The sequence below is a fragment of the Procambarus clarkii genome, chromosome 84 (assembly GCF_040958095.1).
Source record: "Procambarus clarkii isolate CNS0578487 chromosome 84, FALCON_Pclarkii_2.0, whole genome shotgun sequence".
NCBI classification, from domain to species: Eukaryota; Metazoa; Arthropoda; class Malacostraca; order Decapoda; family Cambaridae; genus Procambarus; species Procambarus clarkii.
The window spans coordinates 9,620,717-9,635,843 of NC_091233.1; the positions used below are offsets into that span (position 1 = coordinate 9,620,717).

Genomic DNA, 15,127 nt, shown 5'->3' on the forward strand with positions numbered 1-15,127 from the left:
GCCAGAAGCAGCCGAAACAGGGGTTATCATCTTGACGAAATTACGAATTCACTCACGAATGTGCCCCCACACCCACCATGGAGCCACAATTAGAGGCAGGACACCCAACAAGAAGCTATCGCCGATCTTGTCGGGGCCTCCTAGGGGTGCGTCGTGAGTATACGCCCCACAAACGCCACCTTAAGAAACCGACAGTCCGTCGAGATTGGGTTCAGTGACGAAGTGGGGATTGACAATAAAAGGTTCCCCTCGCTCTCGACGTCGGGTACTGCAGTTCTACGGGTGCAAGAGTATGCCTCCTCAAGCACCCGGGCGTCAAAGTAGAAGAAGTCCAAGGGAAGAACCAGAACGAGCAAAAGGTCGGCAGGAAACGGCAAGCAGATAGGAGAAGAGGGGGGAGAAAAACGAAACAGAAGGAAAAGGAAAAGATGCCCAGCAGAATTGGAGAGGACGGCAGCAGGAGCACAAGGCTAGAAAAGGACAGAGGACTGTCCCAAGGAGCATCACACTCCGGCAGCCGCCCACTAAGCCCCCAGACGGCGACAACGAGCTGAGCGGGGAGGGGGTGGGGCTTGGGGAGCCGGTCAGCTGAGCGGACAGAACGCTGGATTTGTGATCCTGTGGTCCTGGGTTCGGTCCCAGGCGCCGGAGAGAAACAATGGGCAAAGTTTCTTTCACCCTATGCCCCTGTTACCTAGCAGCAAAATAGGTACTTAGGTGTTAGTCAGCCGTCACGGGCTGCTTCCTGGGGGTGGAGGCCTGGTCGAGGACCGGGCCGCGGGGACACTAAAAGCCCCGAAATTATCTCAAGATAAGGGCAAGGCAAATGCCGAGCAGCAAGAACCTCTACGGGAATGGTTCCCGAACACCCCAGGGAAGATAACCCTGTCACGCAGGGGCAGTACTCACAGGGCGCTTAGGGAAGGAAGCCCCTAAGCGCATGCAGCCCTGGCACTGATGAGGTACTCCTGGCCACTGCACAACACAACACATGGCAGTGAACGCCGCACAAGGCAAACACTGCCTAGGAAACTGAGGCCAGAAACACAGTAGACATCACTCTCCATTCAAGTGTGGGTACAACAGACTGTGCTAAGCCCAAAGAGAACAAAGATGGACTGTCCGCTAGCCAGGACAATTCCAGAACCTCATAACACATGCAATAAAGCAAGGAAGAACCAAGCTTAAAGGAAGCTGGGTCCAGAACCGAGGCATAAACTGGGTCGCACAGGAGGTACATACAAAAGGGAAGCAGAAGAGCGAAGGCCCATGGCGAGTCCAACAACTGAGGCCAGCAAATCTTGCCGATATGCGAGATAAAAGGTGAAAAACAGGAAAACTGCCTCCCGGATGGAATAAATAGTTGAAGGAGGGCAGCCGACACCAAAGTAGCAGAAACCTTAAACCCCGCAAAAGAAACCTCAGCGAGTGTCCCAACATCCTCCAAAAGCAATCAGAATGAAGTTCTAGAAAGCTCAAGAAACACATGACAGAAACCAAGAGCAAGCTGATACGAAGGTCATCGGCAACCAAAGCGGCTAACAAAAGAGGAAGGCAAACACAAAAGACACCTTCCATCAGTCAAGCGTGTGAGAACGAAAAGCCCGCACCAAGCCCCAAGGGACAGTCTGCCAGCCGGGATAGGCTGTCCTTTGTTGCACCTCAAACTCAAACTCGTACAAGACAGGAGAACAAAACCCCCTCTCCCTGCGACAAAAGACTTTTCACAGAAGGCACTAAAGCCCACAAAGGGGTCAGACAGAACCCAAGGGCCTAAAAACTATCCCCCCCCCCCCCCGAGCCCCGGGAACTTCAGAAGAAGGCCTGTGACTGAACACTCATCCATGTCATTAGTGTGTGCCAGCTGAGCTGTCATCCATGCCATTAGTGTGTGTGCCAATAGAACTCCGCCACTGCTGGCACCTAGTAGTATGGAACTGAATCAGTGGTGATAAAAGCTTCAGGTTTCCCCACAAAAATTCCACGGTTGAAATTTATATTAACCCTTAAAACTGCGTAACACGTCATATGACGTGTTGAGTAATGTACCCAAAATTGCGCATCATGTCATATGACGTGTTGGAGTACTACGCAAGATTTAAACGGCCTGTGGATACACAGGGTTCACCTCACCTTCATCAGGGATCTTGTAAACAGACGACATGTAAAAAAAAATATCGTGGGCAACATTCCTGGGTGTTAGGACCTCAGTACAGTACTGAGCGAGCCACCAAGGCTGGTACACGCAGCATGAGCTCACAGCACTGCTGTTCAGCTTGTGAACAGCAGTGCTGTTCACAAGTATCACCTAAAAATGTCAAAATATATAAGTTCATGCTATTATTTAGTGATGATAGTATTACAGAAGACCCGTGACTCTGATAAAAATGTCGAGGATTATGATGATAGCAGGATTGTTGTGATAATTACCTCTGTAGTGGGAGGAGTAATCTTGGTGGGGAGGGAGGTAGCATTATCTGCTGACTGTGTGTGACCAACTTTTACTGTCTGGACTCACTATACCAGCTTAGTTGTTCGTTATGGTGAACAAAACATGCAGATACTGATATATAACATCTGTATACAGTGAATAAAAGCATAAAACAGTATGGTGGGAAGAGAAGGTTGGCGAGTCAGGTGAGGTGAGTGAGGGTGGGAGGGAGTCGCAGCCAGTGGAGGGCTAGCTGGTGTGTGGTGGTCACTCCTTGCAGCTGTTTGACTCAGCATACCAACTTAGTGATTCCTTATGGGTGAACACAAATAACATCACAAACAGTATCCTTGAAGGAGGAATGTCAGTGCATCTGGCCTTGAACCAGTGACGATGGGAGGGAGGGAGGGAGCATGAGTTGTGTGTGGCCACTTGTTACTGTCTGCCGTCACCATACAAGATTAGTGATTCGCTAAGGAAAACACAAATGTAAATACTTATATATAATGTATATAGTGTAATGACAGCAAAAGAGTGTTGAGAGAAGCCATTTTGGTGAGGGAGGTGGCGACATCTGCATGACTTGTCATGCTGGGTAAGGGTGGCTACTATGCTCTTTGGGCACTATACCACCTTGGTTGAACAGTTATGGCGAACAAAGCATGTAGATACTTATATATAATGTGTGTATATAGGGTAATAACACCACAAACGGTATCCTTGAAGGAGGAATGTTAGTGTGTCTGGCCTTGAACCAGTGACGATGGGAGGGAGCATGAGTTGTGTGTTGCCACCTGTTACTGTCTGCCATCACCATACAAGATTAGTGGTTCGCTACTGGAAACACAAATGTAGATACTTATATATAACCTGTGTATGTAGTGTAATAACCAACACAGTATTTATTCACTGTTTTATGAACATAATAATTGAATCAATAATATGCTCACCATAATTTTGAGTACAGCGATGATTCACACATTTTATTATATAAATATATCACACTACATACTATTGAATAATATTACAGCAAAAAAACAAAGAAAAAGTCAATCAGAGACATTGAAATAATTAGGCAATTACATCTTTGTGGCAACCCCCACCTGACAGCTGGGGCGAAGCAGAACTTCCCCGACGTTTGCTGAGTCAGCGCCTCTTTTTTGCCAGACTTCCCCGACCTATTGCAACCAAAATATGCCACTTAGGATTCTTTTTCCCCCATGATCAGGGAACACAAATTAACAGGTTAAGATTTTTTTTTTTTGTTATGCGCCTGTGGGTGACAAAGGCCAGATAGCCCTTAACATCACAGGGGTTAAATGTGACTAAAATCTAAACGGAATCTCAAATTCGCAATGGTTGACATTTTTTCATCCTCTATTATGTCGGACGACGTTGAAAGATGATGTCAAACTGACATTAAACCAACCAAAAATGCCCACTGGGCGACAACCTGATCCCTGGGCAGCACAATCAATTAGTTTGACAAACCCCCACCTCTTGCAGATGTGTGACAGATTTGCTCTAAACCAGCAAATAGTAGAGCCAACTAGGAAAGAAAATATCATAGACCTTATTTTTTACAAACAATGATGAACTGATTAGGGGACATAATGATTACAACTACTTGTTATTCAGATCACAGCCCGATCAAAGTTTAGACAAATACAGTGACACTTTGGCTTACGAATGCCCCCTCTTTACGAACTTTTCAGGTTACAAGCCCAATTTCTTCATAAAATCCGAATCGAGTTACGAATGTTGCCTCGGGAAACAAAGTCTGTTGATACACGTATGACCGACCTAGCGCATGGTGGTACGGCGACTGCTCCATAGTTTACCAATGCCTCCCACCTAGTGACAATCGCGCCCGAAATCTTTGTAAAGAATTTCAGTGTTTTTCGGAGTTTTGGTTATTTGAACAGAAAAACCAGTGTTGAATATAATGAAACGCCATTTTCTGGGCGAGTCCCGGAGGCTATCCAGGCTGAAAAAAAAAAAAATGGATACGTATAGCTTTCTGGCATCAGTGAAAGTGCTAGGAGTTCTTGCCTACTGGGGACCACAAGCCAGAACCTAGCCTTCTCAGAGAGGCGTGAAGAGCAATGGCCTATAGAAACCCCCATGTGATTGGGAGCATTCTATGTCTGCCATCGACCGCGTCTGACACCCAAAACAAACCCCCTATTCTGGTGAAACTATTGCTACCGAAAGCCAAACGAGTGGACAGAACTCCCCAAACAAAAATTAGCAAACTAGCATAACGTCATCACATTGCCGCAGCTGTCTTTGCAACCCCCACCTCCCAGGGAGAGGGAAAGGGGAGCCCCAGACCCCAATGCCAATGATTCAACTCCCAGTTCTTAGGCTGGATGTCAAAACAGGTGAAAACACTGCTGACTGGAGGGAGGGAGGGATGTCGGGGAGCCTCTGGGACTCGCCCAGAAAATGGAGTTTCATTACATTTCAATGCTGGTTGCCTGGGGTAGAGCCCCGTCGGCTCCCCAGAGCTAACTACCCAAGGACAAGGAAAAACAGTGACTTACCAGGGAGGCGGTCAGTCTTCACTTCTTAATGCGAAATCGAGACAACTGACTGCAACTGCCGACTCAACGCAACGCAGGCCCGACTAGGCCCAGGAACATTCACGAGGAAGAGTGCAGCCAGGACCCTGTTTGACCACCAAAAACCCAGAACCTGAATGTCAACCCAAGACATGTTGCCAAAGACGGCAGCCAAAGTAGCAAACTTACGACCGTCGTGGGCATGGGGATAGACCGCAAGCTGGCTGGACTTAATAACCCTGTGGACGACCTGAGAGACCCAAGCTCGGAACAGGGAAGAAGGGAAACGGCGTCAACCCAAAGCACATCCCTGGCAACTCAAGCCGTGGCGCGCAAATAACGGTGGAGAGCCGCAACTGGACACGACACATGATGCACCCCTGGATTCGTAATCCTAGGATCCGGGTTCGATCCCTGGTGATGACGGAAACTAAAAGCAGCGTTTTTTTCACCCTCATGCCCCTATTACTGAGCAGTAAATAGGTACCTGAGAGTTAGACAGCTGTTATATGGGCTGCTTGCTTGCTTCCTCCCTCCCTCCATGTGTGTGTGTAATTACCTAAGTGTAGTTACAGGATGAGAGCTACACTCGTGGTGTCCCATCTACCCAGCACTTTTTGTCATATAATGCTCTGAAACTACTGACAGTTTTGGCCTCCACCACCTTCTCACTTTACTTGTTCCAACCGTCACCACTCTGTTTGCGAAAGTGAATATTCATATATTTCTTCGGCATCTTTGTTTAGTTTGCTTAAATTTATGACCTCTTGCTCTTGAAGTTCCAGGTCTCAGGAAATCTTCCCTATCGATTTCATCAATTCCTGTTACTATTTTGTACGTAGTAATCATATCACCTCTTTTTCTTCCATTTTCTAAATTTGGCATATTTATTGCCTGTAACCTCTCCTCGTAGCTCTTGCCCTTCAGTTCTGGGAGCCACTTAATAGCATGTCTTTGCACCTTTTCCAGTTTGTTGATGTGCTTCTTAAGATATGGGCACCACACAACTGCTGCATATTCAAGCTTTGGCCTAACAAAAGTCGTGAACAATTTCTTTAGTATTTCGCCATCCATGTATTTAAAAGCAATTCTAAAGTTAGAAAGCGTGGCATAGGCTCCTCGCACAATGTTCTTTTATGTGGTCCTCAAGTGATCGTTTTCTATCTAGAACCACCCCAGATCTCTTTTTTATCAGAATTCTTTAAAGATTTCTCACATAATATATAGGTTGTGTGGGGTCTATGTTCTCCTATTCCACATTCCATAACATGGCATTTATTCACATTAAATTACATTTGCCAAGTGGTGCTCCATATACTTATTTTGTCCAGGTCTTCTTGAAGGGCATGACAATTATCTAAGTTTCTTATCCTTTCCATTATCTTAGCATCATCAGCAAACATGTTCATATTATTTTGTATTTCAACTGGTAGATCATTTATGTAGACAATGAATATCACCGGTGCAAGAACTGAACCCTGTGGTACTTCAATGTGACATTTCTCCAGTTCGATACATTGCCTCTGATTACTGCCCTCATTTTTCTATCAGTCAGAAAACTTTCATCCATGTTAGATGCTAACCTGTCACCCCTCCAATATTTTCCAGAACAACCTCTTATGTGGAACTCTGTTTAAAGCCTTTTTTAGGTCCAGATAGATGCAGTCAACCCAACCATCTCTCTCCTGTAAAATCTCTGTGGCTCGATCATAGAAACTGAGTAAATTCGATACACAGGATCTTCCAGATCGAAAACCATACTGTCTGTCTGATATTATATCATTTCTCTCCAGGTTGTAACGTACGATTATGTTACGTTGTTGGGTTGATTAGATACACAGTGTTTAGTGAGTTTCATATTTATTTAGTAGTCCTGGATACAGCAGTGTCGTAGACGTTGAGACGAAGCCTGGAGCAGAGCAGAGAGCTGAGTGAGGCCGGAGTCGTGGACCTCTATGTGGGAGAGCGTGGCGGCTCAATTGGGAATTGTGAGTGTCTGAACTCGGGGAGCAAGAGCGTACGTGGCAGCTCGATGCGGTCGTAGTCTGCTGTCTGCTTTGTATCGAAGCTGTAGCACCTTGGGTCGATTAGAACTGCCTACGCCGAGTACTACATTCTTGACCGGCGATTGTACTATTCGATATTCATCAAATCGCTTGCATATATGGTGATTACACCTCAGCTCCCTCCAACAAGGTGAGAAAAGTATTACCTGTAATTGGGGAATGGATTGTAGCTTCTGTAATTAGTGCTAATTAGTTATGCTATTAAGATAATGAGATAATGGAGTGAGTATAAGGATTACTCGCTACAAGGTGTCCTACCCGTTTAGTTTTGATTACTTTTTCCAATACTTTCACTATTACACTTCTCAATGATACAGGTCTATAATTGAGGGGGTCTTCCCTGCTGCCACTTTTGTAGATTGGAACTATGTTAGCCTGATTCCACACGTCTGTTACGATTCCTGTACACAGGGATGCCTGTAAGATCAGGTGAAGTGGAATGCTGAGCTCAGATGCACATTCTCTCAGAACCCATGGTGAAACTCCATCTGGGCCAACTGCTTTGTTCTTACTTAGCTCCTTTAGCATGTTTTCCAATTCATCTCAAGACACCTCCATACGCTCTATGTTGTTCTCTGGAATTCTTATTGTGTCCGGTTCTCTGAAGATCTCATTTTGTACAAACACACTTTGGAACTTTTCGTTTAATGGTTCGCACATTTTCTTTTAATTTTCCGTGTATCTGCCCCCCATTTTACACCCCTGAATATTATCCTTTACCTGCAGCTTACTTTTTAATGAATTTATAGAAAAGGCTTGGATTTGACTTACATTTGTCTGCTATACCGCTCTCAAAGTTCCTCTCTGCCTCTCTCCTTACTAACGTGTAGTTGTTTCTTGCATCTTTGTATCGCTGGTATGTTTGGGGGTTTGGCCTCTTCCTATAATGATTCCATGCTTGTTTTTTTTTATTGCAATTTTGTGTGTACTGACCTATTTGTGCTTGCAGGGGTTGAGCTCTGGATCTTTGGTCCTGCCTCTCAACTGTCAATCAACTGGTGTACAGGTTCCTGAGCCTATTGGACTCTATCATATCTGCACTTGAAACTGTGTATGGAGTCAGCCTCCACCACATCGCTGCCTAATCCATTCCATTTGTCAACCACTCTGACACTAAAAAACCCAGCGTTGAATGTAATGAAACGCCATTTTCTGGGTGAGTCCCGGAGGCTCCCCGGAGCTATCCAGGCTGAATGGATATGTATAACTTTCTGGCATCAGTCAAAGTGCTAGGAGTTCTTGCCTACCGGGGACCACGAGCCAGAACCTGGCCCCCTCAGAGAGGCACGAGGAGCAATGGCCTATAGAAACCCCCTTGTGGTTGGGAGCATTCTATGTCTGCCATCGACTGGGATAGGCACCCAGAAAGGAAGGCGCCCCTAAACAAACCCCTATTCTGGTAAAAATATTGCTACCGAAAGCTGAACGAGTGGACAGAACTCCCCAAACAAAATTATCAAACTAGCATGACATCATCACATCACCGCGCCACCGTCTGCACAAGCCTCAGACCCTCCGCGCCGGCGATCCAACTGGCAGTTCTTAGGCTGGATGTCAAAATAGGTGAAAAACACCGCCGACCGGAGGGAGGGAGGGATGCTGGGGAGCCTCCGGGACTCACCCAGAAAATGGCGTTTCATTACATTCAACGCTGGTTTTCTGGGGGAAGCCCCGTCGGCTCCCCTGAGCTACCTCACCACAGATAAGGAAAACAGGGAAGGAACCAGGAGGCGGATGCCACGCGCCCTAACCCAAAAACCAAGACCACAGACGAAACAGACCAAAACGAGAAGAAAATAGACCACCCAGGCCAACTACCAGGACGGCACCAGAACACAAGAGCAGGCCAGAGGGGAACAATGCCCAGGACAGCAAGTGGAACGGAGCAGAAGGAACAGCAACACCGAACGCAAGCAGGAGCGGCTCCGCCAGCACCACCCAATACGAGGTGACAATACACGAGCCCAGACAACAGTCCCGGAACAACCCCCAAGGGAAGACAAGCCAACCCTATCAAAGACTGAAGGACCCTTCGCAGTGATAGGAAAACCGGAAGGACCGCCAAGAAAACCACTCACTGCCCCCAAGACGAAACACGCAGGTAATTACCTAAGTGTAGTTACAGGATGAGAGCCACGCTCGTGGTGTCCTGTCTTCCCAACACTCTTTGTCACATAACGCTTTGAAACTACTGACGGTCTTGGCCTCCACCACCTTCTCACCTAACTTGTTCCAACCGTCTACCACTCTATTTACAAAAGTGAATTTTCGTATATTTCTCCGGCAGCTTTGTTTCGTTATCTGTGTTTAGCTAGTTTAAATCTAAGGGGCCTCGTAGCCTGGTGGATAGCGCGCAGGACTCGTAATTCTGTGGCGCGGGTTCGATTCCCGCACGAGGCAGAAACAAATGGGCAAAGTTTCTTTCACCCTGAATGCCCCTGTTACTTAGCAGTAAATAGGTACCTGGGTGTTAGTCAGCTGTCACGGGCTGCTTCCTGGGGGTGGAGGCCTGGTCGAGGACCGGGCCGCGGGGACACTAAAAAGCCCCGAAATCATCTCAAGATATGACCTCTTGTTCTTAAAGTTCCACGTCTCAGGAAATCTTCCCTATCGATTTTATCAATTCCTGTTATTATTTTGTATGTAGTGATCATATCACCTCTTTTTCTTCTGTCTTCTAGTTTTGGCATATTTAATGCCTCTAACCTCTCCTCGTAGCTCTTGCCCTTCAGTTCTGGGAGCCACTTAGTAGCATGTCTTTGCACCTTTTCCAGTTTGTTGATGTGAGCCCCATGCCCGAATGGCAGCCCAGGACATGTCGCCAAGACGGCAGCAAGAGCAGCGAACTTACGAACGTCATGGGCACAGGGATAGACCGCAGGCCAGCTAGCCTGAAGAAATCCGTGGACAACACAGGAGACCAGCACCCGCGAACTGGGAAGAAGGGAAACCAGAACCCAAAGCGCGTCCCCAGACATTGAAGCTTGGGCGTGCAAATAACGGCGAAAAGCCGAAACCGGACACAAAACAGGATGCACCCCCGGCCTGACCAACAAGCATCAACAACACAGGGACCCCTCTGGAAGGCAGCAGTCTCACGCTTCACTACAGAAGAAGGAGACGACTGCAGACGAACAAAACCATCACAAAGACCGAAAGAGCAGAAACCCCTGCGCCGGAGGAGAGCATGAAGCGCCCCAACCTGACCCCCAGAAGCCAATGCCAACAGAAAAAGAGCCTCCGAGAACAAACCTGAACCGAAAGTGCCACAACAAACCGAGAAGAAGAAAGAAAAGAGATCACTCCGTCCAATGACCAGGATGGCTCAGGTGGCACACGAGCAGGACGGAGGTGAAATAATGCCCGAGACAGCTTGCAAAAAAGCTCAAAAGGAACATCAAAACCGAAAGCAGGCTGAAGCGGCTCCGCCAGCGCTGCACGAGAAGAGGCGACAGTATGGGACACGATGACGGCCCCAAACCTCCACAATAGAAGGACACGACCACGCCAACAACGCAACTACCTAAGAAGGGATAGAAGGAAAAGGAAGGACTGCCAAATATCCCCACACCGCCGCCAAGAAGCACACAGGTGGGACACCATCAACGAAGCCAACCAACCACCAACAGAAAACGAGACTTGAGGCAGAACCGAACCGGCCCTGCCATGGGTCAATCGAGCCCAGGAAGAGGCGGAGCCGTGGGAAGATCTCGGGTGCGACCAAGGAACTAGCACAGCCGGAAACCCAAGCCGGTAACGGAGGAGATGGAAAGTCTGCAGTACAGAAAAACATCCCAACGCCAGCAAGCCTGCCAGATCAGTGATGACAGTCCCAACGCACGATGCTAGAGAAGGGACACGAAGATACCGTGAAAACGCCACCAGACAAGTACCCGAACCAAGGAGTACGAGCCACGAGGATATGAACACCACATTTAAGATCCCCAAAGGGGAGGAACAAAAGAGAGAAGACCGACTACGGGACCCCAGAGGCACACGCACCAGGGGACACCAGTGGAATGAGAGCCCAAATGAGCCAAAGAGACAAGGGAAAGAAAGATCGCAGTGTCAGCGTACTTGAGAAGCGGAACTCACGAGGAAGCGATGTGGTGGAGAAACACCACACACGACTTCAATTGCAGATATGATAGAGCCCATGAGGCCCAGGAACCTGCCCAAGAGCGAAGAACAAATGAGAAGTGGGACCAAAAAGCCAGAGCACAACTCCCGCAAACACAACTAGGGAAGTATAATTAGATAAGCACCGTACAGAGAATCCAACGTATATGGAAGGGTGAAGCCAGTCACTGCAAGACGGACAAGGAAGGAGTGACCTAGAGAAGACCACTAAAAACAGTTGTGACCCTCCCTTGCAACCAGTCTCCCAGACGAACAAGGAAGGCCCCAGGAAGAAGCACGGAAGGGCCAATAAAAATCTGCAACCAATCCCCAACACGCATCCACAGCATGAAAACTGCTGCAAAATGTTACCTCAGAATACGCAGACAGGAACACTTATCCCATAATACATACCCCCATCATTGTACCTCGTAACCTGGTGGAGGTATGGCCCCTATCTGGACTCAAGCATCGGCTGGACATGCATAAGAGTGGGACTGGATAGGTATGAACAGGAGCTGCCCCGTATGGCCCAATAGGCCTGCTGCAGTCACCTTTTTTTCTGATGTTCATATATCCGTATCCAAGAATCACTAACCAGTGCCTGGCCGAAAGAGAAGCTAGACTGCATAAACTCACCTGCAGAACGTAGACTCGAACGTGCCACGACACAACAGAGCCAAGAAGATTCTGGGAGCACTGCCAGTGGAAGAAGGCAGAGCCGCACATGCAGAAGAGGGTAGAGGCGACGGAGGCGCCCCACACCCACATACAGGGAAAACCTCGCGTCCGCCCCAAAGCAGCAACCCAGAACACTCCCAGGAGCTACCAGGCATGGACTGGAGAATGAAGAGAGAGAGGCGAAGCACCCGAGAGAAAAGGGACGCAAAACCCCAGCTCACGTGCATACCGGCCGAATCAAAACAAACAACTACAGCACATGCGCAGAAGGGATGCCAGACGTTGGTTGCCAGAAGTCGCGAGCTGAAGAAAGAAACCACGAATGCAACTAGAAAATAAACAAAATAGTGTCGTTAACGACCGAATCCCATATGAAAGTACACAGGGCAGCCACCAAACATAGCCGAAAAGAGCAGGAAAGAGTGAAAGAAACATAGCGCAGCTCCCCATTTGGGCTACAAAGAGCCCAACCGGGCTACAAGGAGCCCAATCCGACAACCCTGCGCAGCGCAGGACAGTGCACGGAGAGAAGAGACAAAAACAAAAGAATGAAACAGGACCAAAAAACGAAAAGCTTGGAGAAGGACCAGCAAGCCCCAGAAAGAACCAGAAGATGACAGACGTTCGTAGACAACGAGAAGAAACAAAACCTTCCCAACCCTTCCAGAACAAAATGAAGCAAACGTGAAACACTAAGGCACGGAAGGCAAAGTCGCACCCGAGACCAAAAGTCATGCAGATCCCCGAGAAGAGGGGAATATGATAATGAAGGCCCGTCCCAAGAAGAAGGGTGGAGAAACATACCCACTGACAGGACGAACCCGACAGATCCAAGGGACGAGAAACCAATCCCGGGGAGGGGCCGACTCCCAAAAATATGCACGGAGAGGAGAGGGGAGGGGGTTGGAACAAAAGCTCCACTCCTCGTAACTGCAAGCCCCACCCAAAAGGGTAGAAAAACCCAGGAGGGGTCCAAACGTCAGCCTCTCACCAGCTCCGGGAACCAACTAGGCAGGCCCTGGGGCTGAGCCGTTCCCCCAAAGCCCCAGCCTCACAAGAAAAAGCCCGGGCAACCAGACAAATACTAAGGAAGGGAGCCCACTGGCAGACTCATACAACATGGCTGGAGGAACAGGCTCGAATGCCCCCATCGCTACCCCGGAAGGGGAAAATCCCCAAGACCGCCTGAGTCTCAAGACCAGCGAAGCCCCGCCCTGACCCCGAACCCATAAACGGTAAGGATCCGGATGAAGGGAGAAAAGGGGAGGGAGGAACCATAACAGGGGAAGACATGAGGGTGCAGAAGGAACAAAACCGAAGCGTCCAACACCCCCAAGCCCCGTCACACCAACCAAAACGGGGCGGCCCTGGGGCTCCCGGGGAACAAACGACCAAGCGTGTTGCACCACTGAAACTTGCAATGCCCGTGCTGCCTGCACCCACATAATCAGTATAAGACAGGGTAATCGAGTCACAAACAAGCAACAAAACTCGCAGGGCTCCAGGCCGAAGGTGCCACCGACCCCACAGGCAGCAGACGGAGGCAAAACAATGAGAGTCACTCTGAGACAAGGGGACAGAACAACCCTCGAACTCGCACAAAGCGAGGGGGAACTCAGCGGCCACATCTAACGGACCCACGCGTCCGCTAGAGGTTTCCCAGGGTTCTGAGTGTTTACCAACAGGGACTCGCACCCAGGTAATCCCAGGCAGGGTGCTGCTAACCGGTGCCCAAGTCTACCAAACAACCTTCTAAGAACTGAACCCGCCGGGATGTGTACACGCACGGGGACCTAGCAGAGGGAACCACCGGAATTAGGAAGATTACTCAGTACACAGGGGGCAAGAACCAAGGCAGACCCCCCACCAGGCAGATAAACAAAAAGAAAAAGAAAACCTCGCAAGAGGACAACGTACCCCAGGCGGAACAGAGCTGGCCACTAGGATAAGTGAAAACAAGCTGCGCATTACCCTGAGTCCCTACCAGTGCAAACTGCCCCCCTACTCAAAGGTGAACAAGAGTGACAGAACACCCGAGCACACAAAGGGCAGCCGAAAACCAAGCAGTAAATGGCCTAGCAGGGTCAGAGCCCAAGAAACTTGTGGAAGGTGGCCCCAAGCCCCAAGGGCAGTACTTACAGGGCACCTAGTAAAGGAAACCCTAGGCGCATGCAGCCCGAGTACGGGAGAGTCACTCCCGACTCATGCACCACCTAGAAGACAGTCGCCACACAATAGGTACAGTGCTGAAACAACCACCGGAGCCAGAGCACACGACCTCAGCTTTTATCATCAGCCTTAGAATTGACGGGTAGATAGCCAGCGTGAGGGGTCTAGGGCTCCCCCTTCCCCCTCCCAGGGAGGGGAGCTGCACAGACAGCGGCGAGACGACATGTGACATCATAATCGTTTGCTTGTTTCTTTTAGGAGAGTTCTATCCACTTGTTCGGCTTTTGGTAGCAATAATTTCATCAGAATAGGGGTTTGTTTTGGGATGCTTACCTTTCTGGGTGCCTGATCTAGTCGATGGCAGACACAGAATGCTTCCAACCACACGGGGGTGTCAATAGGCCATTGCTACCCCATGCCTCTGAGGGGGCCAGGTTCTGGCTCGTGGTCCCCAGTTGGCCCACAGAACTCCATACACATGACTGATGCCAAAGTCTGACATTGGCATATCAGTCTAGTAAGCTTCGGGGAGCCGACGGGGCTCCCCCCAAAAACAGCCAATGTTGAATTTCAACTACCACATGACATATAGGGTTGAATGACTCAAGAGCGATGAGGATCTTCCTGTACATAGTGTGGGGGTACTGTGAGAGTTGACCACAATGAAAATGGAAAGTTTCTGTCGGGAAAAAAAAAAAAGTGCATACAAGACTGCATAAAGTTCAGCTGTAAAGATGCTAGTCCCCACGGGCAGGCAGCACATACAAGTTTGGTCAAGAAAGGCAATGACTAGTAACCAAAACCATCAGCAGACTTAGACCCATCTGTAAAGAGGACCCAAGGGAGGAGGCCCTCCAAAGAAGCAACCCCCGAACACCCCAGGGAAGAGAACTCTATACCATAAGGGCAGCACTAGGGAGCACACAGGGACGATAACCCTGTGCACATGCAGCTCCAAGCACTCTTAATATTCAGGATCATGCTACACCTCACCATGTGCTGGAATGCTAAAAAGGGCAAAACCACCACTCTGCTGATGCAGCAAGACACTGAGTAGCCAGCTGACTGTTGGCTGCCTCTCCCTTCTTCCCCAAAAT

At 48.9% G+C, this 15,127-nt stretch overlaps 1 protein-coding gene across 4 annotated transcripts in view; it reads right to left on the bottom strand.

Moving 5' to 3' along the window:
* The window catches only part of LOC123753031 (uncharacterized), a 215,552-nt gene that overhangs the window by 25,304 nt on the left and 175,121 nt on the right, over window positions 1-15,127 (bottom strand). Inside the window, exon 11 of one of the 4 annotated variants that reach the window (XM_069316536.1) lies at window positions 6,342-7,207. The exons of the other annotated variants lie outside the window; for them this stretch is intronic. Coding sequence (XP_069172637.1) covers window positions 6,971-7,207 — 237 coding nt within the window. The 3' untranslated portion in view covers window positions 6,342-6,970. Of the gene's footprint in view, window positions 1-6,341; window positions 7,208-15,127 lie in introns of those variants that run through there. 4 annotated transcript variants of the gene reach the window in all.